At 37.0% G+C, this 27,019-nt stretch overlaps 1 protein-coding gene and 1 non-coding gene across 7 annotated transcripts in view; one reads left to right on the top strand and one right to left on the bottom strand.

Moving 5' to 3' along the window:
* Nucleotides 1–27,019, bottom strand: part of TXNDC16 (thioredoxin domain containing 16) — a 96,421-nt gene that overhangs the window by 38,357 nt on the left and 31,045 nt on the right. For all 6 annotated transcript variants that reach the window (XM_055536697.1, XM_055536699.1, XM_055536696.1 and 3 more), the window contains 6 exons: nt 24,845–24,966; nt 18,844–18,934; nt 14,382–14,532; nt 9,304–9,470; nt 8,865–8,925; nt 314–431 (listed from right to left, as the gene is read on the bottom strand). In XM_055536697.1, the coding sequence (XP_055392672.1) occupies nt 314–431; nt 8,865–8,925; nt 9,304–9,470; nt 14,382–14,532; nt 18,844–18,934; nt 24,845–24,966 (710 nt within the window). The remainder of the gene's footprint in view (nt 1–313; nt 432–8,864; nt 8,926–9,303; nt 9,471–14,381; nt 14,533–18,843; nt 18,935–24,844; nt 24,967–27,019) is intronic.
* LOC129622218 (U6 spliceosomal RNA) lies at nt 24,292–24,396 on the top strand. Its single transcript, XR_008699889.1, has one exon. It is a non-coding gene; the product is annotated as a U6 spliceosomal RNA (small nuclear RNA).

Raw genomic sequence — 27,019 nt, 5'->3', positions numbered from 1 at the left:
ATCATATTGTGGCTCCTGGGTCCTTTTTAAACATGGAATAGACCAGAAGCACTGAAGGAACTGATCTGGAGGATAAAGGCACAGGCGGAAAGAGAGAAGCCTGATATATAACAATGAAAGGTGTCACACTAAGCAAAATAGAGCATCCTTGTATCTTTTCACCTAATCAACTTGCTAAAATGTGATTCCAAATTAATTTCTTCAGGTCTCTTCATATTCTTGAATGTGAAAGTTAATTCACTGAAATTTCACGGGCCTTAAGGATGCTGGGCAGAAATGGGAGGGGAACATGAGCATCAAAAAAACACATTACCTATGTTTAGCTCTGCCATGTCTTCATATTTGACCATTTCCTCAACGTTCATGGTACTTTCCAGATGGAATACTATCAAATCAATATGACTTAACGCCAAAAATTCCACTTGCGTGTCCTAGAAATACATTAATTTTAAAAGATATGACTAGAATATAATGAACCATTTTAATATATTTTACTTGTTTGACACTAAAATGAAACTAAACTTGTGAATTTCAATTTTAATGTTTAAAAATAAAAATGGGAAATTAAGTCCAAAATATTAAAAGTATTTAAGCATTACAGAAAGATAGTGCATGCTACTAGAAAAGAAGGCAAAACACGGAACTGGAAAGTCTCATTTGCTTCTTGTCACAGTTACATTCTGCTGAAATCTGAAGTACTTTACATGTAACAGTAAGTCCTACCTCAATACAAGATACAAATATATGCAACTTTGTTGCAAATAGCACCAAAATTCTTTTGATATTTTACATGACTTAGTGACCAAATCACCACCACCACTCAAAATAATACTTAACCTAAAATAAGTCCACTAGAGAGGCCCCTGGTGGCCTAGCAGTTAGGACTGGGGCTTTCACTGCCCTGGCCTGGGTTCAATCCCTGGTTGGGGAATTTAGATCCCACAAGTTGTGTGGCATGGCCAAAAAGAAGGGGGAAAAAGTAATTTAATAAAAATAAATAAAGAAATAATTCCACTACAAAGTTCAATTGACTGTTTAGCCATAAACATAAAAATAATACCTGGCCCCAGGTATTTTAAGAATACCAAAATATATTCCATTGAAATTATTCCATTAAAATTTCTTACACTAAGGCTCAACCAAAACTTTTTTAAAACATGAAATTTTAGGCCACTAGATTATTTCAGTAATCATCCCTGCTGCAATCTCACAATCAAACTTGCACGGATGAGGAGTTGTTTCTTACGGATGAGCAAAGAAAGTGGTTTCTGGAGATGGAATCTACTTCTGGTGAAGCAGCTCTAAAGATCGTTGATATGAGAACAAAAGATTGAGAATCTTACAAAAACTTAGTTGATAGAGCAGCAGCAGAGTCTGAGGGGATTGACTCCAATTTTGAAAGAAGTTCTACTGTGGGTAAAATTCTACCAAGGAGCATTGCATACTATAGAGAAATCATTTGTGAAAGGAAGAGTCAATCAATGTGGCAAACTTCATTGTTATCTTATTTTAAGAAACTGCCACAGCTACCCCAACCTTCAGCAACTACTGTCTTGATCACTCAGCAGCCATCAACATCAAGGCAGGGCCCTCCATGAGCAAAAAGATTACAACTCACTAGAGGCTCAGATTGGAGAAGGAAATGGCAACCCACTCCAGTGTTCTTGCCTGGAGAATCCCAGGGACAGGGGAGCCTGGTGGGCTGCCGTCTATGGGGTCGCACAGAGTAGGACACAACTGAAGCGACTTAGCAGCAGCAGCAGCAGACGCTCAGATAATGGTTAGCATTTTTTAGCAGTAACTATTTTTTAACTAAAGGTACATACATTAATTTTTTTAGACATAACGCTATTGCACACTTAACAGACTACAGTATAGTATAAACATAACTTTCATATGTACTGCGAAAACATCATGAACTTTAATTCTTCTATAAAACCTTTTTCCAATAACAAAGTAATGTCCTATTTTGGAATCCTTTATCTTAATAGTAAAAAAAAAAAAAAATAGCTTCAGTAAGTATTCTTTCCATTACCTGGTCTAAAAGCAAAGCATAATGACCTCACAGTACACATATTTGAACAGTATTACAGTTCTCAAAGTATTTTCCTATTTTGTCTTATAAAATTTCTTATAAGTTAGGAGGAGAGGCTTTATAACTATTTCACAAATGAGAAACCTGAGCTGGAAGAAGTTAATTCAGTTATCTGGGCCCAGAACTAGTCAAGTCTTCTGACTCTAAGTCAGTATTCATCAGTCAGTTTGGTTCAGTTGTTCGGTCATGTCCGACTCTTTGCGACCCCATGGACTGCAGCATGCCAGGCTTCCCTGTCCATCACCAACTCCCAGAGTTTACTCAAACTCATGTCCATCAAGTTGGTGATGCCATCCAACCATCTCATCCTCTGTTGTCCCCTTCTCCTCCTGCCTTCAATCTTTCCCAGCATCAGGGTCTTTTCCAATGAGTCAGGTTCTTTGCATCAGGTGGCCAAAGTATTGGAGTTTCAGCTCAGCATCAGTCCTTCCAATGAATATTCAGGACTGATTTCCTTTAGGATTGACTGGTTGGATCTCCTTGCAGTCCAAGGGACTCAAGAGTCTTCTCCAACACCACAGTTCAAAAGCATCAATTCTTCGGCGCTCAGCTTTCTTTATAGTCCAACTCCCACATCCATACATGACTACTGGGAAAACCTATAGCTTTGACTAGATGGACCTTTGTCAGCAAAGTAATGTCTCTGCTTTCTAATATGCTGTCTAGGTTGGTGATGACTTTTCTTCCAAGGAGCAAGCGTCTTTTTATTTCATGGCTGCAGTCAGCATCTGCAGTGATTTTGGAGCCCCCCAAAATAAAGTCTCTCACTGTTTCCATTGTTTCCCCATCTATTTGCCATGAAGTGATGGGACCAGATGCCATGATCTTCGTTTTTTGAATGTTGAGTTTTAAGCCAGCTTTTTCACTCTCCTCTTTCACTTTCATCCAGAGGCTCTTTTTTAGTTCCCCTTTACTTTCTGTCATAAGGGTGGTGTCATCTGCATATCTGAGGTCATTGATATTTCTCCCAGCAATCTTGATAACTGAATCCAGTAGTCATACCATAGACTTATGCAAGAGAATTTAAGTTTAAACTATCTGACCATTTGTAAACATATCAACAATTTTTTAGCATATGTTTAAAATATTTAGAAGATATTCCAAAGAGTTCTTAATTAAAAAAAATTTTAGGAAATTTTTAAGAATTTAAGAAATTCAAAAATTTAAGAAATTTACAAAGGAAATACAGGTGATCTCACTAGTCAAAGTTATCAAAGACATGCAAATTAATATGTAAACTTTTTTTGTGTATAGAAATAATTTTTTTTAAAGATTACTACTCAGTACTGGCAAAGATGTATGAAGAACAAGGAATTCTAAATCCTTCTGGTAAAATAATATTTCTGGAAGGAAATTTGACTGTGTATTTTAAAAGTCTTTAAAATTCCCATTAACATGTACACACTGCTATATTTAAAATAAAATGCCTTTCCATGGAAGAAAAGAAAGAAGAATCACATTCAGAAAAAAAAAAAAGAAAGTCAATTAACTTGACACATGAAAAGTAAAACAGTAGAATCCAAAGAAAACAAAAACACTAATCTGAAAAGATATATGCACTCCAGTCTTCATAGTAGCATTATTTACAGTAGCCAAGATATGGAAGCAACCTAAGTGCCTATGAACAGACAAGTGGGTAGAGAAGATGTGGCATACATATGCAATGAAATATCGCTCTGCCATAAAAAATGAATGAAATGTTGTCATTTCCAATAACATAGATGGACCTGGATGATATCATGCTCAATGAAATAAGTCAGGCAGAAAAAGACAAATGCTGTACATTATCACTTATATGTGGAATTTAAAACATAAAACAAATTAATGAATATAACAAAACAGAAACAGACTCACAGACATAGAGTACAAACTAATGGTTACCAGTAGAAAGAGGGAATGGGGGAGGGGATTAAGAGGTACAAACTACCATGAATAAAATAAATAAGTCACAAGGATATATTGTACAGCATAAGGAATACAGCCAATAGTTTATAATAAGTTTAAATGAAATATAATCTATAAAATTTTTTTTTTTTCCCTTTCTGTTGTCTTTATTTTTTTATTTTTTTTTTTTTAATTTTATTTTATTTTTAAACTTTACATAACTGTATTAGATTTGCCAAATATCAAAATGAATCCGCCACAGGTATACATGTGTTCCCCATCCTGAACCCTCCTCCCTCCTCCCTCCCCATTCCATCCCTCTGGGTCGTCCCAGTGCACCAGCCCCAAGCATCCAGTATCGTGCATCGAACCTGGACTGGCAACTCATTTCATACATGATATTTACATGTTTCAATGCCATTCTCCCAAATCTTCCCACCCTCTCCCTCTCCCACAGAGTCCATAAGACTGTTCTATACATCAGTGTCTCTTTTGCTGTCTCGTACACAGGGTTATTGTTACCATCTTTCTAAATTCCATATATATGCGTTAGTATACTGTATTGGTGTTTTTCTTTCTGGCTTACTTCACTCTGTATAATAGGCTCCAGTTTCATCCACCTCATTAGAACTGATTCAAATGTATTCTTTTTAATGGCTGAATAATACTCCATTGTGTATATGTACCACAGCTTTCTTATCCATTCATCTGCTGATGGACATCTAGGTTGCTTCCATGTCCTGGCTATTATAAACAGTGCTGCGATGAACATTGGGGTACTCGTGTCTCTTTCCCTTCTGGTTTTCTCAGTGTGTATGCCCAGCAGTGGGATTGCTGGATCATAAGGCATGTCTATTTCCAGTTTTTTAAGGAATCTCCACACTGTTCTCCATAGTGGCTGCACTAGTTTGCATTCCCACCAACAGTGTAAGAGGGTTCCCTTTTCTCCACACCCTCTCCAGCATTTATTACTTGTAGACTTTTGGATTGCAGCCATTCTGACTGGCGTGAAATGGTACCTCATAGTGGTTTTGATTTGCATTTCTCTGATAATGAGTGATGTTGAGCATCTTTTCATGTGTTTGTTAGCCATCTTTATGTCTTCTTTGGAGAAATGTCTATTTAGTTCTTTGGCCCATTTTTTGATTGGGTCATTTATTTTTCTGGAGTTGAGCTGTAGGAGTTGCTTGTATATTCTCGAGATTAGTTGTTTGTCAGTTGCTTCATTTGCTATTATCTTCTCCCATTCTGAAGGCTGTCTTTTCACCTTGCTAATAGTTTCCTTTGATGTGCAGAAGCTTTTAAGGTTAATTAGGTCCCATTTGTTTATTTTTGCTTTTATTTCCAATATTCTGGGAGGTGGGTCATAGAGGATCCTGCTGTGATGTATGTCAGAGAGTGTTTTGCCTATGTTCTCCTCTAGGAGTTTTATAGTTTCTGGTCTTATGTTTAGATCTTTAATCCATTTTGAGTTTATTTTTGTGTATGGTGTTAGAAAGTGTTCTAGTTTCATTCTTTTACAAGTGGTTGACCAGAGTTCCCAGCACCACTTGTTAAAGAGATTGTCTTTAATCCATTGTATATTCTTGCCTCCTTTGTCAAAGATAAGGTGTCCATATGTGCGTGGATTTATCTCTGGGCTTTCTATTTTGTTCCATTGATCTATATTTCTGTCTTTGTGCCAGTACCATACTGTCTTGATAACTGTGGCTTTGTAGTAGAGCCTGAAGTCAGGTAGGTTGATTCCTCCAGTTCCATTCTTCTTTCTCAAGATCGCTTTGGCTATTCGAGGTTTTTTGTTTTTCCATACAAATTGTGAAATTATTTGTTCTAGCTCTGTGAAGAATGCTGTTGGTAGCTTGATAGGGATTGCATTGAATCTATAGATTGCTTTGGGTAGTATACTCATTTTCACTACATTGATTCTTCCAATCCATGAACATGGTATATTTCTCCATCTGTTAGTGTCCTCTTTGATTTCTTTCACCAGTGTTTTATAGTTTTCTATATATAGGTCTTTAGATTCTTTAGGTAGATATATTCCTAAGTATTTTATTCTTTCCGTTGCAATGGTGAATGGAATTGTTTCCTTAATTTCTCTTTCTGTTTTCTCATTATTAGTGTATAGGAATGCAAGGGATTTCTGTGTGTTGATTTTATATCCTGCCACTTTACTATATTCATTGATTAGTTCTAGTAATTTTCTGGTGGAGTCTTTAGGGTTTTCTATGTAGAGGATCATGTCATCTGCAAACAGTGAGAGCTTTACTTCTTCTTTTCCAATTTGGATTCCTTTTATTTCTTTTTCTGCTCTGATTGCTGTGGCCAAAACTTCCAAAACTATGTTGAATAGTAATGGTGAAAGTGGGCACCCTTGTCTTGTTCCTGACTTTAGAGGAAATGCTTTCAATTTTTCACCATTGAGGATAATGTTTGCTGTGGGTTTGTCATATATAGCTTTGATTATGTTGAGGTAGGTTCCTTCTATTCCTGCTTTCTGGAGAGTTTTGATCATAAATGGATGTTGAATTTTGTCAAAGGCTTTCTCTGCATCTATTGAGATAATCATATGGTTTTTATTTTTCAATTTGTTAATGTGGTGTATTACATTTATTGATTTGCGGATATTGAAGAATCCTTGCATCCCTGGGATAAAGCCCACTTGGTCATGGTGTATGATCTTTTTAATGTGTTGTTGGATTCTGATTGCTAGAATTTTGTTAAGGATTTTTGCATCTATGTTCATCAGTGATATTGGCCTGTAGTTTTCTTTTTTTGTGGGATCTTTGTCAGGTTTTGGTATTAGGGTGATGGTGGCCTCATAGAATGAGTTTGGAAGTTTACCATCCTCTGCAATTTTCTGGAAGAGTTTGAGCAGGATAGGTGTTAGCTCTTCTCTAAATTTTTGGTAGAATTCAGCTGTGAAGCCGTCTGGACCTGGGCTTTTGTTTGCTGGAAGATTTTTGATTACAGTTTCAATTTCCGTGCTTGTGATGGGTCTGTTAAGATTTTCTATTTCTTCCTGATCGAGTTTTGGAAAGTTGTACTTTTCTAAGAATTTGTCCATTTCTTCCACGTTGTCCATTTTATTGGCATATAATTGTTGATAGTAGTCTCTTATGATCCTTTGTATTTCTGTGTTGTCTGTTGTGATCTCTCCATTTTCATTTCTAATTTTATTGATTTGATTTTTCTCCCTTTGTTTCTTGATGAGTCTGGCTAATGGTTTGTCAATTTTATTTATCCTTTCAAAGAACCAGCTTTTGGTTTTGTTGATTTTTGCTATGGTCTCTTTTGTTTCTTTTGCATTTATTTCTGCTCTAATTTTTAAGATTTCTTTCCTTCTACTAACCCTGGGGTTCTTCATTTCTTCCTTTTCTAGTTGCTTTAGGTGTAGAGTTAGGTTGTTTATTTGACTTTTTTCTTGTTTCTTGAGGTGTGCCTGTATTGCTATGAACTTTCCCCTTAGGACTGCTTTTACCGTGTCCCACAGGTTTTGGGTTGTTGTGTTTTCATTTTCATTCGTTTCTATGCAAATTTTGATTTCTTTTTTGATTTCTTCTGTGATTTGTTGGTTATTCAGCAGCGTGTTGTTCAGCCTCCATATGTTGGATTTTTTAATAGTTTTTCTCCTGTAATTGAGATCTAATCTTACTGCATTGTGGTCAGAAAAGATGCTTGGAATGATTTCTATTTTTTTGAATTTACCAAGGCTAGCTTTATGGCCCAGGATGTGATCTATCCTGGAGAAGGTTCCATGTGCACTTGAGAAGAAGGTGAAATTCATTGTTTTGGGATGAAATGTCCTATAGATATCAATTAGGTCTAACTGGTCTATTGTATCGTTTAAAGTTTGTGTTTCCTTGTTAATTTTCTGTTTAGTTGATCTATCCATAGGTGTGAGTGGGGTATTAAAGTCTCCCACTATTATTGTGTTATTGTTAATTTCTTCTTTCATACTTGTTAGCATTTGTCTTACATACTGCGGTGCTCCCGTGTTGGGTGCATATATATTTATAATTGTTATATCTTCTTCTTGGATTGATCCTTTGATCATTATGTAGTGACCATCTTTGTCTCTTTTCACAGTCTTTGTTTTAAAGTCTATTTTATCTGATATGAGTATTGCTACTCCTGCTTTCTTTTGGTCCCTATTAAATCACAAAAAAGATTAATTAAAGTGGTTAAGGCCCGAGCTCTGAAAAAAGAAAAATCTCATTTAACAAAATTTACTTCCAGAAATTTAGCAAAGGGAAATAAATCAGTGATGTCAAAAACAGTCAGGCAGGTATCACAGCACAATGCCAAGTAATGAAATACAACTGTATGTGAAAGGTAACAGCATGAACCTAAATTTCTTTAAAAATATGCATATGTAGATATACAAATCAGAGAAGGCAATGGCACCCCATTCCAGTATTCTTGCCTGGCAAATCCCATGGATGGAGGAGCCTGGTGGGCTGCAGTCCATGGGGTTGCTAAGAGTCAGACACAACTGAGCGACTTCACTGTCACTTTTCACTTTCATGCATTGGAGAAGGAAATGGCAACACACTCCAGTGTTCTTGCCTGGAGAATCCCAGGGATGGGGGAGCCTAGTGGGCTGCCGTCTCTGGAGTCGCACAGAGTCGGACACGACTAAAGTGACTTAGCAGCAGCAGCAGCATCAGATACACATATATTTATATAAATATACAAACACACATGGAAAAAGATTAACAAATGAAAATAACACACAACAGTTGAAAATGTTAACAACAGTTATCTCTGAATAGTGCCAATTCATAGAATTTTCCTGTAATAAGCATATGTTACTTTAGGACCATGTGTTATTAACCTCTTTTAAATAAGCACACTTTATCGACCAATATAGAAAATAACCAACCTCTTCAGCTCTTCTGACGATAACATTAGTATCGTGAGGAATGTCCACTTCCAAAGAGTCCCTTTATCAAAATGGAAATAAATGTTATATGTTGCCAATCTCAGGAATAATATCCAGGAGGTCAATCTAAAATTGAACTGAAAATTTTATACTAAAAATGTTTATAAAAAAAGATTACAATTTAGTGAGTCTGAGAAATTTTTCATGTAAATACAGACCAGGTTTTCTATACTCTATCTTAATCTACAACTTCATTTAATAAAGTTTAAAGGTCTAAATATTAATCAAGCTGATAATTAAAGACTTCAATTCAGCAACTGGCTCTAACTATATTAGAATCTATTAGAGATTTGAATTTATTTACCAGTGAACACATTACCAAGAAAAATACTAGTGTCCTGCTAAATAGAGAACAGTTACTATTCCATGTTTAAAATACCTTAACAAAAGCAGAACTCCAGCTTTTCCCAGAAGACGCCAAGCAACCCATTCTGCAGTTGTTCTATCAGCTTCATAAGTAGCTTGTTGACCAACAATAAAAACCAGTGGTAATCCTAGTTGTAGGTGAACAGTTGAAACTTGTCTAGGATCTCCAGCAACTTCAGTCTTCATTTAGAAAAAGAACAAAACGTCTTCACTATGTGATAATAATGTTCCAACATTTGGATTTAAACCCTGCTAATAATAAGTGAAAAAACAAGTCTGTGAAATAAATCCACAATTAACAAAAACGGTCTCATGGTTTTATGCTCCCATGAACCTATATAATTTAAACTAACATATGAAACTAACAAATTCTACAAGTAGTTATACAGATATTTACAACCAAAAAGAATAAGGATATCATAGAGAAACCAAAAAAAGCAATAAATAAAACTGTGGTGCTGCTGAATAAAGAGAAAGAGATTTGAAACAAAAACGAAACACATAACAAATTCTTCCATATAAGAATTTAACATATATAATGACATCTTACAGAACAATGAGGAACATCTGAGCTGACAGCAGCTTGAACACACATCTAACTTCACTCCTTTCAGAAATCCCAGGACAACTTCAGCAGTAGGATTTTTCAAAACAGATGAACATACACACATGAAGAAGGGAAAAGAGTAAAGGCAGCAAAGTCTTAGAAGCTAGAGAACAACAAAATCCTAAGCCATGAGAGGAAAGGATAAGAAACAATTTCATTTTAACTGCCGAATTCTAAAACTGCTCAGGAACTGTCAGTGCCTGGAGCCTCTGGAACAGGGAAAGAAGGAGCAGAAGGGGAATGATGGCAAGAAGGCTCTAGAATAAGAAAGAACAGACAAAACCTTTGGAGAAGCAGTTAGATCTCTAGATCCTCTTCCCTCACTCCATGAGCTTAGGCAACTACCCCTGCATCACACCAGAAGAAAACTGGGGGGACTGCAGGAACAGCTGAGTGTGAACACCATGCTCAAAGCAGCGGGACTGAGCAACCAAATGCTGAGACTCATTCTGTCCCCTCCCCACTCAGTGTCTGGTAGCTAGAAGCTAGACTTCTGTATTTCAGCAGAAAACTGGAAGATCTTTCTCTGGGGATCTTGAACAACCACAAGTTAAAGCCTAAAGCTACTGACGTTGTGGTTCACCAAAACGCTGCCCAGGTCCAACCACCCTATGGAGCTCAAAGTCAACAAGTCTGATCCATAGTCTCAGGGTTTCCAGCCAACTTCTTTAGTTTCATATTCTAAATCATGAGCAAGGAGTAATAAGCATCTGAGGAAAGCCTCTGCCATGAAAGACCAGAACAAACAGAAAAACAAGTAACATGGAGGAAACAGATTATTCCGGAAGAAGAAAGGTTCAGAAAACCACCACCGATAAGCTCGAAAAGATGAGAAGATACCGTATCCACAAAAAATGAAAACTAAAGTTGAATAAATCTGCCAGGAAGTATGGCAAAGACAGCTGGAAAATAGAAAAGATAATAAAATTGAGGGACTAGTTCAAACGACTCAACATTCAAACAGGAATCCCAGAAAGAGAGAAGGGAGAAAACAGAAGGGAAGAAAACATCACTGAAATAAACACAGAAATTTCCCACAACTAAAGGAGCACAAGCTGCCAGACTGAAAGAGCCCACTGAGTAAAACCAGCATAGGGGATAAAAGCAGATACGCAGAAAGATGTTTTCTTGCAAATTGCCTAATAATAGAAAATCATTTTTCTAATCCTTAAAGTTTCCAGAGAGAAATCTGTATTTAGCTACGGTAGACATAATTCTAAAATGACTCCCAAAATTCCTGGTGTCCACATTTTGTATAATCCTAATTCCTTGAGCGGGGGTGGTACTCACAGCATAGTCATTCCCTTGATTAGATTATACCATGTAAGACTGTCACAGCACAATGGAGCAAGATTGTCTGCTGGCTTTGAAGGAGAAACTTCCAATGTTTTTTGAGAGGGCCACGTGGCCAGAATCTGAGAACAGACCGTAGGAGCTAAGAGCAACACCAGCCATAAGCTAGCGAGAAGGTAGAAACCTCAGCCTCACAACCACACAGAACTGAACTGTCAAGACCTGGATGAGTATAACAACCTGAAGGAACAGAAAAGCCTGGTTTCTTCTTTGAGTATTTGGAGAACCATAAGCAATTCAATATTAAAAAGTAAAAACGGGAACAGAAAAGTAAAGCTGGAGAATTGGCAAAGGACCAGATCATTAAAAACCATGTATATCCTCCTAAGAAAGTAGGCCTTCATTCTGTAAATAATTGAAGCCATTTAGGAACTGCAAAAATTACCAGAACAAGATCATATATGTGTGTTTAAAATACATTACTATGCAAGCAACAGGGAGTATGAACTTAAAGAGAGGGAAATATAGGAATATAGACCAGATCAATTCTTATTACTAAAGTAGTACACAAGAGAGAGGAAGATAATAAAATTGAGGGACTAGTTCAAGAGACTCAACATTCAAACCTGGATTGTTTGAACCTGGATTAAAGCACTGGCTGTTAGAATGAAGAATTCGAGAAGATATTTCAGATCTAAAATCAGATGCAGAGAGATGCAGGAATTGAGAATGATTTTCTAGGCTTCTGCCATGAATGACTGGACAGTAAATTAACCAAGATAATGGAGCAAGAACAGATGGTAAAAGACAACACGTTAATGTCAGACACGTAGAGCTTAGGAGAGAGACATCTAATTAGTAGTTAAATATAAGGGACAGGAACTTCAAAGAAAAATCTGACCTGAAAATTCAGATTTAAAAATCAAGAGTAGTTAACGCCATAGAAACAGATTGAGGGTGTGTTCTGAGCCTCTATCATTGTGTATGTAGCAAAGCACCCCAAAACCTAATGGCTTAAAATAAAAGAATCATTTCTGTTGTCCGTATGTCTACAAACTCATCTCTGGCCCACGTTGCATTTGTGGGGCATTTTGACTGGAGGGTGAAGGTTCCACTTTAAAAATGGCTCATTTACTAGTTAGCAAGCTATTGTTGACTAGTATGAGCTCAGTCAGAGCTGTGGGCTGTTGCTGCTGCTGCTGCTAAGTCGCATCAGTCGTGTCCAACTCTGTGCGACCCCATAGACGGCAGCCCACCAGGCTCCCCTGTCCCTGGGATTCTCCAGGCAAGAACACTGGAGTGGGTTGCCATTTCCTCCTCCAATGCATGAAAGTGAAAAGTGAAAGTGAAGTCGCTCAGTCGTGTCTGACTCTTAGCGACCCCATGGACCGTAGCCCACCAGGCTCCTCCATCCATGGGATTTTCCAGGCAAGAGTACTGGAGTGGGGTGCCATCGCCTTCTCCGGAGCTGTGGGCTAGGGGCCTCAATTTCTTTTCACATGATTTCTCCTCAGGCTTAATGTCACAGCAAAGTTGCTGGGTTTCGAGAATGAGCCTGTCATGATAATAAGATGCAGCTGTGCTATGTATCTACAACAATTATATGTCCAGGAACCCTATCTGCTTAACACACAAACACACAGATTCTACAACCTGCATCTATTTTCATATGTTTAGAAGTGAAACAATGCATATAATTGCAATGATCATGCATCCGAAGTTTATCAAAAAGTCTGAATCCCAGCCTCCATTTTTATTAATGTTTATAGATAACGTTGACTGGTGAGTAGACAAAATCCTGAGAATTCTTAATATCCCAAAATGGAAGAAAAGGAAATGAGGATGGAGAGAAATGATGAAGAATTGTACAATGAACTTATGAGGGCTTTGTGGGGAAGTGGAAGATCAAACCAAAATCAGAGGATCTTCTCCCAAAGGACCTAAGATAAATATTTCCCTCTCCCATGTGAACAGAAAGGAAAAAGACCTATATACTGTTTTGTTTTTTCTTAGTTGCTTGAAGTCAAAATCTAACCAAATAACAACTGACCAGAATAAAGAACTCAGGAATGAAGTCAGTAGAACTGGGACTGATGAGCTCTGAATCTATTTAAATATGAAAGCAGGGCTATAGAACACAATATAAATATTATAACCTTTACAATGTAAAATAACACAAAACAAAAATCTGGAGGATAAAGAGAAACTGAGATGGAAATAAATATATGAAGTTAATATTCTCATCTTTTACACCAAGGAGTAAATCAATATTATCTAAAATGAAAATAAGCAGTTTTCTTAAAATAATAATTTTTACTTCTCAGTGTTTTCCATAATCATTTCAACACTTAAGACAGTATTTCCTAAACAGCCCTCTAATGATGAAGCAATTTCTCAAGAGTTCCATAATTCCTCTAGTTTCTTATCAGTTTCTTTTTCTTCTAGTAAATTCAAATAAGATTAAATCTAATGCTTCGTACTATAAAGCAGCTCATGCAATATGTGCCCATGAATCCATTCATCCCTCTATCTGTGTGTATCTATGTGGATGCAGAGGTTGCATCTAACAGTTCATTTCTGAATGATGGGAATTGGTGGCTTTAAAATTTTTCATTTTTTATACTTTGCTGCACTTTTGAATTATTTATAGCACATATGCACAACTTTTATGTAAAAAGGATATGATGAGTGAGAAGGCCTATTGAAGGTTTTACATATGCTCAGGACAACCCTTTAAACTTCCAGAGAGAAGTCAGTTGATCAGCTACCGAGTCCAAGAGTCTTTCAGTCTGACACTAAGGAAAGTGAGACACCAAAAATTCTATAATGCAAATATTTATAAACTTTTAAAACAGGAATCAAAACATTCACAAAAAAGGTCTTTTCTTAGCCTATGATGTAATCTTTGTGATCTTAGAATGGTCACAGTTCATTATAACTATCATTATAATTACACAATGCTATATTGGGTTGTTCAAAACAACACTTCAAGGCATTAAAATACCATTTTATGAATACACAGTTTATCCTCTAATCTACCTGTAATAAGGTACTACTCCTAAATCTGCCTACATGAAATAAATATGTTCAAGGGGAAAAGATATAGCTCATCTAAGTTAAATGCATATCTATAAATCAAAACAATAAATTTTACATACGAATTATCTAACATATTTAAATAAGACACATACCAGCAGAGGTGCTTCCATTGTCTTAATAAATCGATGAATGTTCAGTGTAGTCAGTGACTGTTTCATCAGTATTCTCCTACATGGCTGGGTCAAGTCCAAGACTTGTTTACAGTAAAAAAAGTAGAGATGTGGATATTCTATATCCTCAGGGCTGCAAATTAAAAATGAGGGACAGACCAACTTCAAGTTCAATGTGTGATTCTTCTACTATGCAGAAAGACATAATAAATCTCTTTGTCCTAAGTCTCATGCTATTGGATTACTGTTTTGGTAAAAGCCTAAAACAGTATAAAAAAATTAAGTGGACCAAAGCAAAAAAAGAGAATAAAAGGAATTTTTGAGATGTATAAACAATTTTTTTTCCTGAACTGTTTCATATGGTAACTTTTAAATTAGGTTAGAGACAGGTCTACACAATTATTTTTAAATAAAAGACTGTCACCTTGAGGACAATGAGATTACCTTAAAATATAGTTGCTTTTCTACAGCTATGCTAAATAAAGCTTTGTAACACAAATCTTCTAGGTTTAATTTAAACCCAAATCTGTTTTGAATAAACTTCAGCCAAAACATGCCTTAAGATAGACACCATGTGACACTTTGTGAGAGTTAGTGAGTTTGTATCTGAAATATTAGAAAACCCAGCAAATGTGGCTTATAATTTGAGTTTTGGCATTCCCTTCAAAATGAAAATTCAAAGATAAACTTATAGTAAGTAAGGTTTGCCAAAATAAAAATAACATTTTATAAATATCCATATGGCATTAGTACAGTCTGGCAAAATACTGCAAATTTTTATTTCTACAATGTTATTTTAATTATTGACACATGTTTCAACTGAGCGCCAAGATTCACTGACTTCAAATTTCATTACAAAGCGATATCTAATAGATTCAATGATTAAAGAAATGATCACTCAAAGATTACTTAATGCCTACTATGTTAGGCCCTGTGCTAAATATAAAAGACTAAGATGAATAAGATATTTCAAATCCTTGAGGGGCATGGGCTAAAGGACATATATTTAGTTAAAAAAACAAAACAAAACGTGGTTCATAAGTACTATAATATACAGGGTCTATGAGAAACAAAGAAACATTTCATCCTGTTCAAGTCAGGGAAGAGAAGGAAGGAAAGGGAAAGGAAGATCATCATAGAGATTAAAAACAGTAAGAGAATGACTTCTCCAAGAAGATAAGACTAAGGAGTATTTCAGACAACAGGAACAATATAGCCAAGGCCCCAAAGTACATAACTTTTTGGAGGGAAACCATAAACAGTCACATATTACTGAATGGTAAGTGTTGAGAGCAAGATGACCCAGCTAGGTTGGACCACATACCATAATTTATGAAATAATAAAATTATGTTAGAAAGTTATCTAATCAGAGATCATCTGATTGTAGGTAACAGAAACCAAAAAAGTGGGGGTAGGGGGAACTTACTAGTTTAAAAGGGTATCTCACAGAATACAAGGAAAATTCAAGTAACTAGATCAGAGAACAAATGTACAGATCTGAACAGCAAGAGTTCAGGGTCCTTCATTTTGCATTAACACTTTTTAGCTCCCCACTCTTTCTGCTTTATTTCTACATGGGCAAAACATTCAGTAAGCAAGACAGTTAAAGTACTGTATAACCCAGTTTCTCCCATGTTCAATTCCAAGTTCCTGGAAGAAGACATTTCTTTTGCTCAGGTAAGCCCATGGATTGGTTGACTCTAGGTCAGGTGGCCACCTCTAACTTAACAGACTGTGATAAGTATGAAGTAGGGGTAACACCCTTCTTGGCCTATACACAGATACTTTAAGAAGGGACTATGGGGAGGTAGCAGAAAGTACATGTGTCTCTAGAGCATGCTATCGCTTTTACTACTCATCATATATACCCTTTTTTTTTCCTTACCATTAAAAAAAATTGCTATTGGAGTTGTGTTGATTTACAATGTTGTGTTAGTTTCAGGTGTACAGCAAAGTGAATCAGTTATACATAAACATATATCCGCTTCTTTTCCCACATAGGTCATTACAGAGCACATATACCCTTCTTAACCATTTCAAACATACTCAGGTCCAACATAACTATTAATACACAAGATTATCCAAAGTTATCACCCTGCAAGAAGAACAGTACCTAGAACACAGACGGCATTCAATTGATAATTGTTGAATGAGAGAATGAATAAAGCAAAGAAAAAATAAAAAAACAGATGGAAGAAAATATACATTCATCTCTCCTCCATTAAGTAGTGGGGCTTCCCTGGTGGCTCAGATAGTAAAGAATCCGCCTGCAATGCAGGAGACCTAGGTTCGATCACTGGGTTGGGAAGATTCCTGGAGAAAGGAATAGTAACCTACTCCAGTATTCTTGCCTGGGAAAACCCATGGGCAGAGGAGCCGGCAGGGTCCATGGGGTCACAAAGATTTGGAAATGACTTAGCAACTAACACGTCTCCATTAGGTGACAACTCAAAGTCATTGTTAACTACTTCATCTAGAAGTGATGTCATGTGCTTAGTTGCTCAGCCGTGTCCGACTCTTTGTGAACCCATGCACTGTAGCCCACCAAGCTCCTCTGTTCATGAGGATTCTTCAGGCAAGAATACTGGAGTGGGTTGCCATGCTCTCCTCCAGAGGATCTTCCCAACCCAGGAATTGAACCAAGGTCTCCCGCATTGCAGGCAATTCTTTACCATCTGAGCCACTGATTACATATTCTGAATCCACAGTCCTTCCTTACCACATCGGGGCCAACTATGATTCCTCACCACTTTGTTAGCCATGAATAAACCTCTCCAATGTGTCATATACTAACAAATTTATGAAAAACAGAATAAATGTATGTTTTTAATTCTCATTTTAAAAATGGAGACAAGCAAAAATCTTTCCAGAACATTACCATGTCTAGTCGTTGATCATTGTATAGTCTGGTCTTGCTGAACAGATTTGTAAGACAAATGAGAGGACCCATACCTTGCCAGTAAATATCCAACCCTCTATATTTGAAGCATGTCACTGTTATTAGCAATTATTCATTAGCAGAAAAATAAAGAAGATGGTAACAGAAGAGAAAGTACAAACAATCCTCAGAGAAACTGTGGGGCTACCCCAGAATCACCATGGGACTGAGAACAGCCGGGTTCCCCCATCCCAAGATGGGAATCTGGCAGTCTCCACTGGCAGTAGCAAAGAGGCTGTCTAAACTACTGCTCACTGTATCTTGAGATGCAGTGACTACATATCATAGAGCTTTATGATACTATCAGCAGGTTTCTCAAATTGTTAAGAATATTAATTCTTATACAAATAGTAAACATGCATCAAAGTTTTCTTTAACTCAATGAGGGAACTAGCAGAATGGCAGTTCATTACGAAGAAGAGGGGAAAAGGAATGTTGGTTGATATTGTACAGAGCAATAAATTTTCTTTGCAAGTACTTCATTCTTTGCCCATGCACTCCCAACGACCCCCCCCCCAAAAAATCATTTCACTTTATCAGTTTTCTATGCACTAACATCCAAATTTACCAAACTGTAAAATATCTGGGATTTAATTGTGTGTGGTTTAACAAATAGTCACTATTTTCTGAGCGGTGAGCAAGAGGACTCATTAAAAACTCTTGCATGGTTTTAAAAGGGTCACACAATCACCCTTTTGCCTTGCTTTGGATTAATTTTCTTGAATAATATTTTGAAGCCAAACTTAAAAGTCATTCAAATGCACTGGTGTTCCTATGTCTCTTGTGTCCCTATATACTAAATGGAAGAAAAACTTTACCCCTAGGTTGCCCAGCCAAAAAGAGTCCAAAGAAGGTCTCTACCTACAACTGTAAGCTAGAAACTAGACAAGAAAATTAAACATTTAGAAAACATCTGTTCAAAATTGTACTCAAATATATTTAAGATTTTTCTGGTATAGTAACTGATGGAACTCTCAAAGAATCTCTAGAGCTTAGTCATAAAAGCTGTTATTTGATCCCCTATCTGATTACTGGGGTAGATATATTTCTAAACACATGACCACTCAAGAGATCACATCTGTGGCTTATCCATATTGTCTTGGTTCACCTTAGTTTAACATCACTTCTGTATCTTTAAGCTCATTTTAGTACAGCCCTTGTGGGTCAGCTGGTAAAGAAACCGCCTGCAATGCAGGAGACCTGGGTTCAATCCCTGGGTTGTGAAGATCCCCTGGAGAAGGGAAAGGTTACCCACTTCAGTATTCTGGCCTGGAGAAGTCCATGGACTGTATAGTCCATGGGTTCGCAAAGTGTCGGACACAACTGAGAAACTTTCACTTTCACATGATAGTAATGAAGAAGATTTCAGGTTTCATTTATATATTCACATCTGCTTACGATTCCTGTCAGATTAGTCCATGCTGTGAGAGTACGACAGAAATGCTGAAAAAGTAATGTGAAATAGGTGAAACTTAAAATAGTTTACTTATGTGTCTTATACATACCCAATACTTTCCAAAACGGCAATTTCCGTGGTTAAGACAAATTGGTATGTGGTCCCATATACAAAAGCAGTTTCCATGACAGCTCTGTGCTCTAAAAAAGAGAGAGGAGGGGAGAGAAAGGAGAGGTTAGTTTGTGTGATTCTATTTGAATACTTTCCTACACCCTTTTATGCTCTACGATGTTTAAAGAAAAATCTTTTGTAGGGATCCCAGTTGGGAAAATGCAGGCAGTTAAAGAAGTTATAAAAAGTCTGTTCTAGTCAAGTCAAGGTAAGAGCAGAACTAAGAGGGAGTTAAAAATGAGTTATACTTGAAGATATACAACAAATATGTGATTTTTTTTCCCAGTAGTAGGGCAGAGAGTATGAATTCACCACACAACTTTTATATGTTATACTTTATATATGAATATGTCTGTATTCTATTTATGGCTTATTTTTTAATCAAACTTATTCTTATCTAAAAAGAGACAATTCTATAAGGTATATTTTTAAAATTAACAGTTCCTCTACCTTGACCCCATTTCCAATTTCCAAGGGACAACTACTTCCAACTTTCTCACTCTTTCTTTAGGTATTTACCTTCAAATCCCTAAATGACACTCTTACACTCTTATTTCCTGATTATTTGTGTGTGTTAGTATTGTCTACTGACTTCCCACTATGAAAGATGATAAATAGCTCTCTTTTCTGAAACCTCATTCCACAAATGTACACAATTTTATCCCCTCAATTTGCCCAATATAGTTCTAGTTTTTATTAGATCAATAGTCAGTTTTCATATTGTTCAGTTCAGTTCAGTCGCTTAGTCGTGTCTGACTCTTTGAGACTCCATGGATTGCAGTACACCAGGCTTCCCTGTCCATCACCCAACTCCTGGAGCTTGCTCAAAATCATGTCCATCGAGTCGGTGATGCCATCCAACCATCTCATCCTCTGTCATCCCCTTCTCCTCCCTCCTTCAATCTTTCCCAGCAGCAAGGTCTTTTCCAATGAGTTAGTTCTTCACATCAAGTGGCCAAAGTATTGGCGTTTCAGCTTCAGCATCAGTCCTTCCAATGAATATTCAGGACTGATTTCCTTTAGGATTGACTGGTTGGATCTCCTTGCAGTCTAAGGGACTCGAAAGAGTCTTCTCTAACACCACAGTTCAAAAATATCAATTCTTTGGCACTCAGCTTTTTTTATAGTCCAACTCACATCCATACATGACTCATGGAAAAAACTATAGCTTTGACTAGATGGACCTTTGTCAGCAAAGTAACGCTTTCTAATATGCTATCTAGGTTGGTCGTAGCTTTTCTTCCAAGGAGCAAGCATCTTTGAATTTCATGGCTGCAGTCACCATCTGCAGTGATTTTGGAGCCCCCAAAAATAAAATCTCTCCTTGTTTCCACTGTTTCCCCATCTATTTGCAATGAAGTGGTGGGACCAGATGCCATGATCTTCATTTTTCAAATGTTCAGTTTTAAGCCAGCTTTTTCACTCTCCTCTTTCACTTTCATCAAGAGGCCCTTTAGTTCTTCCTCACTTCTGCCATAAGGGTGGTGTCATCTGTGTTATCTAAGGTTATTGATATTTCTCCCGTCAATCTTAATTCCAGCTTGGGCTTCATCCAGCCTGGCATTTTGCATTTTACATACAAGTTAAATAAGCAGGGTGACAATAAACAACCTTGATGTACTCCTTTCCCAATTTGGAACCAGTCTGTTTTTCCATGTCCAGTTCTAACTGTTGCTTCTTGACCTGCATACAAATTTCTCAGGAGGCAGGTAAGGTGGTCTGGTATTTCCATCTCTCGAAGAATTTTCCAGTTTGTTGTGACCTACACAGTCAAAGGCTTTGGCGTAATAAATAAAGCTGAAGTAGATGTTTTTCTGGTATTCTCTTGCTTTTTCAATGATCCAACGGATGTTGGCAATTTGATCTCTGGTTCCTCTGCCTTTTCTAAATCCAGCTTGAACATCTGGAAGTTCATGGTTTCATATTGTTGGGACTCAGTAAATACAATTTCCTTTTGAATTTTTTCACTACAGTTATAACTATCTTTTTTAAAATTTTTGTTTAGATTCCTTGCTAATTTATTCCTAAATTCTTCTGGAACTGTCTAAGCTCCCCACCCCCACCCCCCCACCAATACTTCAAATGTATCTGTTTTACTATCTATTCCCTCTCTTTGCAGACATTTCTGCAGTCTTCCAATTTGCTCAAATGTGGACTCTGCTACTCAACCTACCCCAACTTTCATCCTCGGAACTCACTTTCATTATTGTCCTGGGGATTCTCTGATTCTCACTCTTGTGTTGGGGCCTTGGCCTGTTACCCTCATCTTCTGGACTAATTTGTTCCCTTGCTCCCATTCTCTAGCTCCTCTCTGGGAGAGGATATATGGAATAAACATTTTTTGCAACCTTACCTTTCTCCAAGTGGCTTTATTCCACTTTCTTACTAACTATAGTTGTCTGCATATAGAATTCTAGGTTCAAGTCATTCCCCCTAAGAGTTTTGAAAGCATTCCTCCATTTTCATTGGCTCCCAAATCCAAAGTCATCCTGATTCTTGATCCTTAAACTGCATACTTTTTTCTTTCTGGAAAATTTTAGAATAGTGTTTGTTCCCAATATTCTAAAAATTCAAAATGAGATCCTGTGGCATGGCTCTACATTTAAACACTGCTGGGATTCAGTGAACCCTTGTAATTTGGAGGCTCAAATCCCTCAGTTCTGGGAAATTTTCTTAAAGCATTCCTTTGACAACTTCTTCGTTTCCATATCTTATTTTCCCTTTTTTTTCTCACTGCCATTTCCAGGTAGTTATCTTCCCCTCCCTGACCTAATCTTCTATCACTGGAATCACATTTCATCAGATTATTCCACTCACCACTCTGCCTTGTTGGAGTCATCTACTACCCCACCCAGGGTTAATCCCCGCATCTCATGAAAAATTTAGCTTCTGTCACACTGTCACGCTCTCCTTGCAAAATCCTAGCTTTTCAGTCCTTGGTCTTATCTGGAAACTCCAGTGATTTCTCTTCAGCCCTGCCTTAACCACTCATAGCCACTGTCCCACTTCAGGCTTGTAATCACCAATCTGCAAATCCTCCAAATTTTCAATGTCTAGCACTCCCCGCCAAAAATAAACACACACACACACACCCTTCCATCTCTGGGTCACTCGTCTAGTACATAACCTTAACCTTCCCGAATTTACAGTCTTAACCATTTTCACTGTCCTTCACCCACCTCAGGTCCTCTCATCCCTCCTAGTCCAGCTTAAATTCCATGGTCAGTCTTTATAATCACTCACCTGCCTGTCTAGCCAAAACACAATCCAAGTTAAATCAAACAATCTGCCTATTCTGCACTTACACTCATAAAAATGAATATGACTGGGGGAAGAAAACAAGAACCTGCCAGCATGACCACACCCATGGTCTCACTTTAGATTACTGACATCAACTATCACTGCTGTGTAACAGCCATTCTTTGTTTTCAGGCCTTCTAAAACAACTGGTTCATCTCTTCTTTCCTCACACTATCTGATCACTTTATTTCTATTTCATTAAGAAAATGAATCACTTAAGTAAAACCAAAAGTTCCCAGCACCGTATGTATCTGCCCCCTTAACTAAATTGATGCCAATATTCTCTGTCTTCTCTCCTAATACCATAGGTGAATTTTCCACTCTCCCAGCAAAGAGCCACCCCTTCCCCCATTCACTAGATTCCATCTACCCTAGTCTACTCAAAGATGTTGTTCCAATAATTTTTCCTTCCTTTTTCTCCATAATGTATTTTCCTTTTTCCACAAGATCTTTCATGTCAACACACAAATACGCTTCTTAAAATATTCATCACTCAACCCCACATACTCCTCCAGCCACTGCCTCGTATCCCCCTTCCCTAAATAGCAAAATCTTATATGAGACTCCATAGTCACAGTCTCCAGTTGCTCTCTGCGTATTCTCTTATACCCTAGTCAGGCATTTATCCCTACCACTCTACAAAAATCATGTTTATCAAGGGCATGGGTAACTTCATATTGCTAAGCATAATGGCCAACTGGTAGTTCTTATCCTAATCAATCTTTCAGCATCCTTTGATACAATTGCTACTATCTCTTCACTAAAACCCTATCTTCACTTCATTACACACAGGTCATTCCTTCCACCTCCTCTACTGACCTGTGAATGATGAAGTATCTAATGAGTTCAGTCTCTTTTCCATCTAGCCTCACTCCCTTCATGGTCTCCTCTGGTCTCACAACTTTATGTCATAAATGTATATCCCTAGTCTGTATTCCACCATCAAATGCAGACTAGTAATATCCAACTACAACTACCTTGTTGATATCTCTACTTGCCTGTCTAATAGGTATTTCACAAGTATGGTGTCTGAAAGTCGATTGCAGAGCTTTCTTCTCCAAACTATTTCCAGTCTGCCCCACCTTAGTTATTAGCAATTTCACCATTCAGGGAGGGAACTCGGGCCAAAATCCTAGAGCCTTGTCCCTGCTCTCTCAGTCTATATCCAATATGTCAGAAAATTCAGTACCTCTTACAATCCAAACTACTGCTAAAATTCAAATGTATTTCCACTGCCATTGCTGCTGATACCCTGGTCCAAACCACCCACCATCATCTCCTGCCTGCATTATTGTTATAACTTCCTGATTTTCTCCCTTATTCTACTATTGCTCCTTCTACTCTATTCCAAACCCAGAAGTCAGACTGATCCTGTTAAAATATAAATCATGGATTTCTGGCTCCACTATGGCAGTGTAAGTCTCTGTACAGTTCATCCCTCTTACTGACTTTAATTACAGACTGTGGACAAAATACAATAACCTGAGGGGCCCTGAAAAGGAAACAATTAATAGGCTGATTGTGGGGTATTATTTTACATATACATTAAGTTTAAACTATGTAGCCATCAAGCTTTATGTCTGTAAAAACAGAATTTTCCAATAAATGATTTTATTTCATAGAGCATATACAATTTTAAATGTTTTTAACAACATTTTATACTAACATGTCCAAGTTATAACCATTAACATAAAAATCATGAAAGCATAATTATTATTTGTTCATAAAACATTTATAAATTTCTTTATGACAAAATTACCTATTATGGCTAAGGTGATGTCGAAACTTTTTAAAAGTCAAGAAAAATATGTCATAAACAGCAAACACCAAAATAAAAATGGAAGCCAAGTCAGTCAACAACATTTACCAAATACTATAAACTACTGAAAACTAAATCAGGTACCATGAGGACTGTTAGGAAATAAAAACAGTAATAGCAGACACAGAGCACCTACTATATGACTAGAACCTTTTTATTTTTTCAAATTCACTTGGTTCTCACAATAACACTAAGAGGGTGGCACAATTATTTTCACCATCTTAGTGACCAAGGAACAGATTAAATAAATCAGTTGTCCAAGGTCATGTGCTTGCTTCGGCAGCTCAAATACTAAAATTAGAATGATACAGAGAAGATTAGCATGGTCCCTGCACAAGGATGACACAAATTTGTGAAGCATTCTGTATTTTTTGGGCTTTCCAGGTGGCGCTAATGGTAAGGAACCCGCCTGCCAATGCAAGAGACATGGAAGACGTGGGTTCGATCCCTGGGTTGGGAAGATCCCCTGAAGGAGAGAATGGCAACCCACTCCAGTATTCTTGCCTGGAGAATTCCATGGACAGAGAAGCCTGGCGGCCTACAGTCCATGGAGTCACAAAGAGCTGGACATGATTGAAGCAACTGAGCATGCCAAGGTCATACTGTAAGTAGGTGGTGGAACAGGGAGTCTAACCTAGGTGTCTGGCTCCAGAGTTCTTGTTCAATCACTATACTATGCTGTATACTTGAAGAAAGAAAATTTAATGGTAAAAGATCCTTTAAACTTATTTTAAAACATTAAGATGGTAGTTAAAATACATTGTGTTAAGTCCTTCAACATAGACGCACAGCAAAGATTAAAGCAAAAGTCGATGAATACCTGGTGTTCCAATGGCTCTGACATATGAGAATGCAATGTTTCTTTTCCCTTTTAGAGCATTTTCTATGTTCTGAAGGTCACCCAGGGTGGTAATATATTTTACTTCATTAAAAAGAAGAGCACTAAAAAAAAAAGAAGAAGAAGAGCACTGAAACAGATATAACTGGTAGAAAAATCTGATAGGCACTTAGTTATTTAATACATATTTTGAGTAAGTTAAAGAACCTAATCAAAAAAGAAATTTAATCTTCTGAACAAACTCTCAGTAGTAAGAACCTAAGAGTTTCAATACTGAATTAAAATCACTCTCGAAATCATTATTCTGTCACTGAGAACATCAACCAGGGACAGTTATGAGAAATAACTGCTTATCCTCTATCACAACTACCTCAATATAAACTATATTTACTAACATTCTCTTCTGGCCAAATAATCCCTTACAAACCTCTCAGCCATAGACACATTTGAGCCCTTCACACATCTAAACTAAAGCCTTCTTTCCACTGCCTATAAGGCCCTGCATGGCCTACATCTTGCCTACTTCTCCAACATCATTTTGTTCTACCATTCCTCATGTCTACCCTACTTTAGGCAACACCTCAGGGTCTTTGCACACACCGTTCTCTTTGCAGAAAGCTATTCCCTCTGCTCCTTCTCATATATACTGCCTCAGCTTAAAAATCTTTGACTTAGAGAAGCCTCTCTTGTATAAGTAGGTCTGCATCATTTTCCTCTTCAATTTCATAATATTTGCTCCTTTGTAGTTCTTTATAATTATTTTTATAATTATAAATTTATAATTATTTATAATTATTATTTTATAATTATAACAATTATAATTTATAACAATTTATAATTATTCATATATATTTTTTTACTTGCTTATCCCTGCCTCTCTCATTAAACTGTTACCTTCTTGAGGCAGGGACTTTGTCTATTGTGTCAGTATTTCCATAATAACTTAGACTAGAACCTGGCACATTTAATGTATAGATTAGAATAACTGATCACATTAGTTCATTGAAAAGAATCTCCTTTTAAAAATTTCTGCTGCTAAGTCATTTCAGTCGTGTCCTACTCTGTGCAACCCCATAGACGGCAGCCCACCAGGCTCCCCTGTCCCTGGGATTCTCCAGGCAAGAACACTGGAGTGGGTTGCCATTTCCTTCTCCAATGCATGAATTCTCTGTAACTAACAACAAATTCCACTTAATCTCTACATGCATATCTCTGTCTGTATGTGTATTTTTGTTAAGCTAGACTTTATGAATTTTGAAAGTTGTTCCGAGTCCACTTACTTAATAAGCAAAAATGTTAGTCACTCAGTTGTGTCCAGCTCTTTGTGACCCCATGGACTACAGCCTGCCAGGTTCCTGTGTCCATGGAATTCTCCAGGCAAGAATATTGGAGTGGGTAGCCACTCCCTTCTTCAGGGGAGCTTCCTGATGAGGGATTGAACCTCATTGCAGGTGGATTCTTTACTGTCTGAGCTACCAAGGAAGCCCAAGGTTCATTCCAATAAATTAGTCAATCATAGTTTCCTCTTATTGAAAAACATAGCACTTTCCATTAATATAGCAATTCTCAAATTTTCTGGTCTCAGAATCTCTTTAAACCCTTAAAAATTACTGAGCTCTTCAATGGGTTTGCATGTATGTAGGTTTCATCTATCAATAGTTGCCAAAACAGAAATTAAAACAGCAATTTAAAATGTTAATTCGTTAAAAAATAAAAATAAACACCATTGCACATTAACACTTTTTATTAAAAATAACTAAAATTTTCAAAATGAAAGAAAAGTCTAATAAAAAGAGTGGCATTATTTTACACTTTTGTAAATTTCTATAACACCGAACTAAATAGAAGACACGTAGATTTTCATATTTGCCTCTTTGTTCAGTCTGTTGTGACACCACACACACGTCATGGAGTCTTTAGAAAGTGCATTCATAAAAAAATGAAAGTGAAAAAGGCAAATATCTCAATATTATTAAAAAAATATCATAACTTCAAGGGCACCCTGAAATGGCTGCCCTAAGTTACACTGCTTAAATATTTACCTACACATTACAGATTTCTTCTACTTTTTAAAAGAAATGTGAAACTTAAACTTCTGTAATTCCCAGGGCTCTTGTTTTATTTTTAAAAGAAATATTTACTGAGCAGTACTCACTA

This window comes from Bubalus kerabau, chromosome 10, assembly GCF_029407905.1.
Source record: "Bubalus kerabau isolate K-KA32 ecotype Philippines breed swamp buffalo chromosome 10, PCC_UOA_SB_1v2, whole genome shotgun sequence".
Taxonomy (NCBI): Eukaryota; Metazoa; Chordata; class Mammalia; order Artiodactyla; family Bovidae; genus Bubalus; species Bubalus kerabau.
The sequence above is the reverse complement of the archived record's forward strand: the minus strand, read 5'-3'. Positions and strand labels throughout refer to the sequence as shown.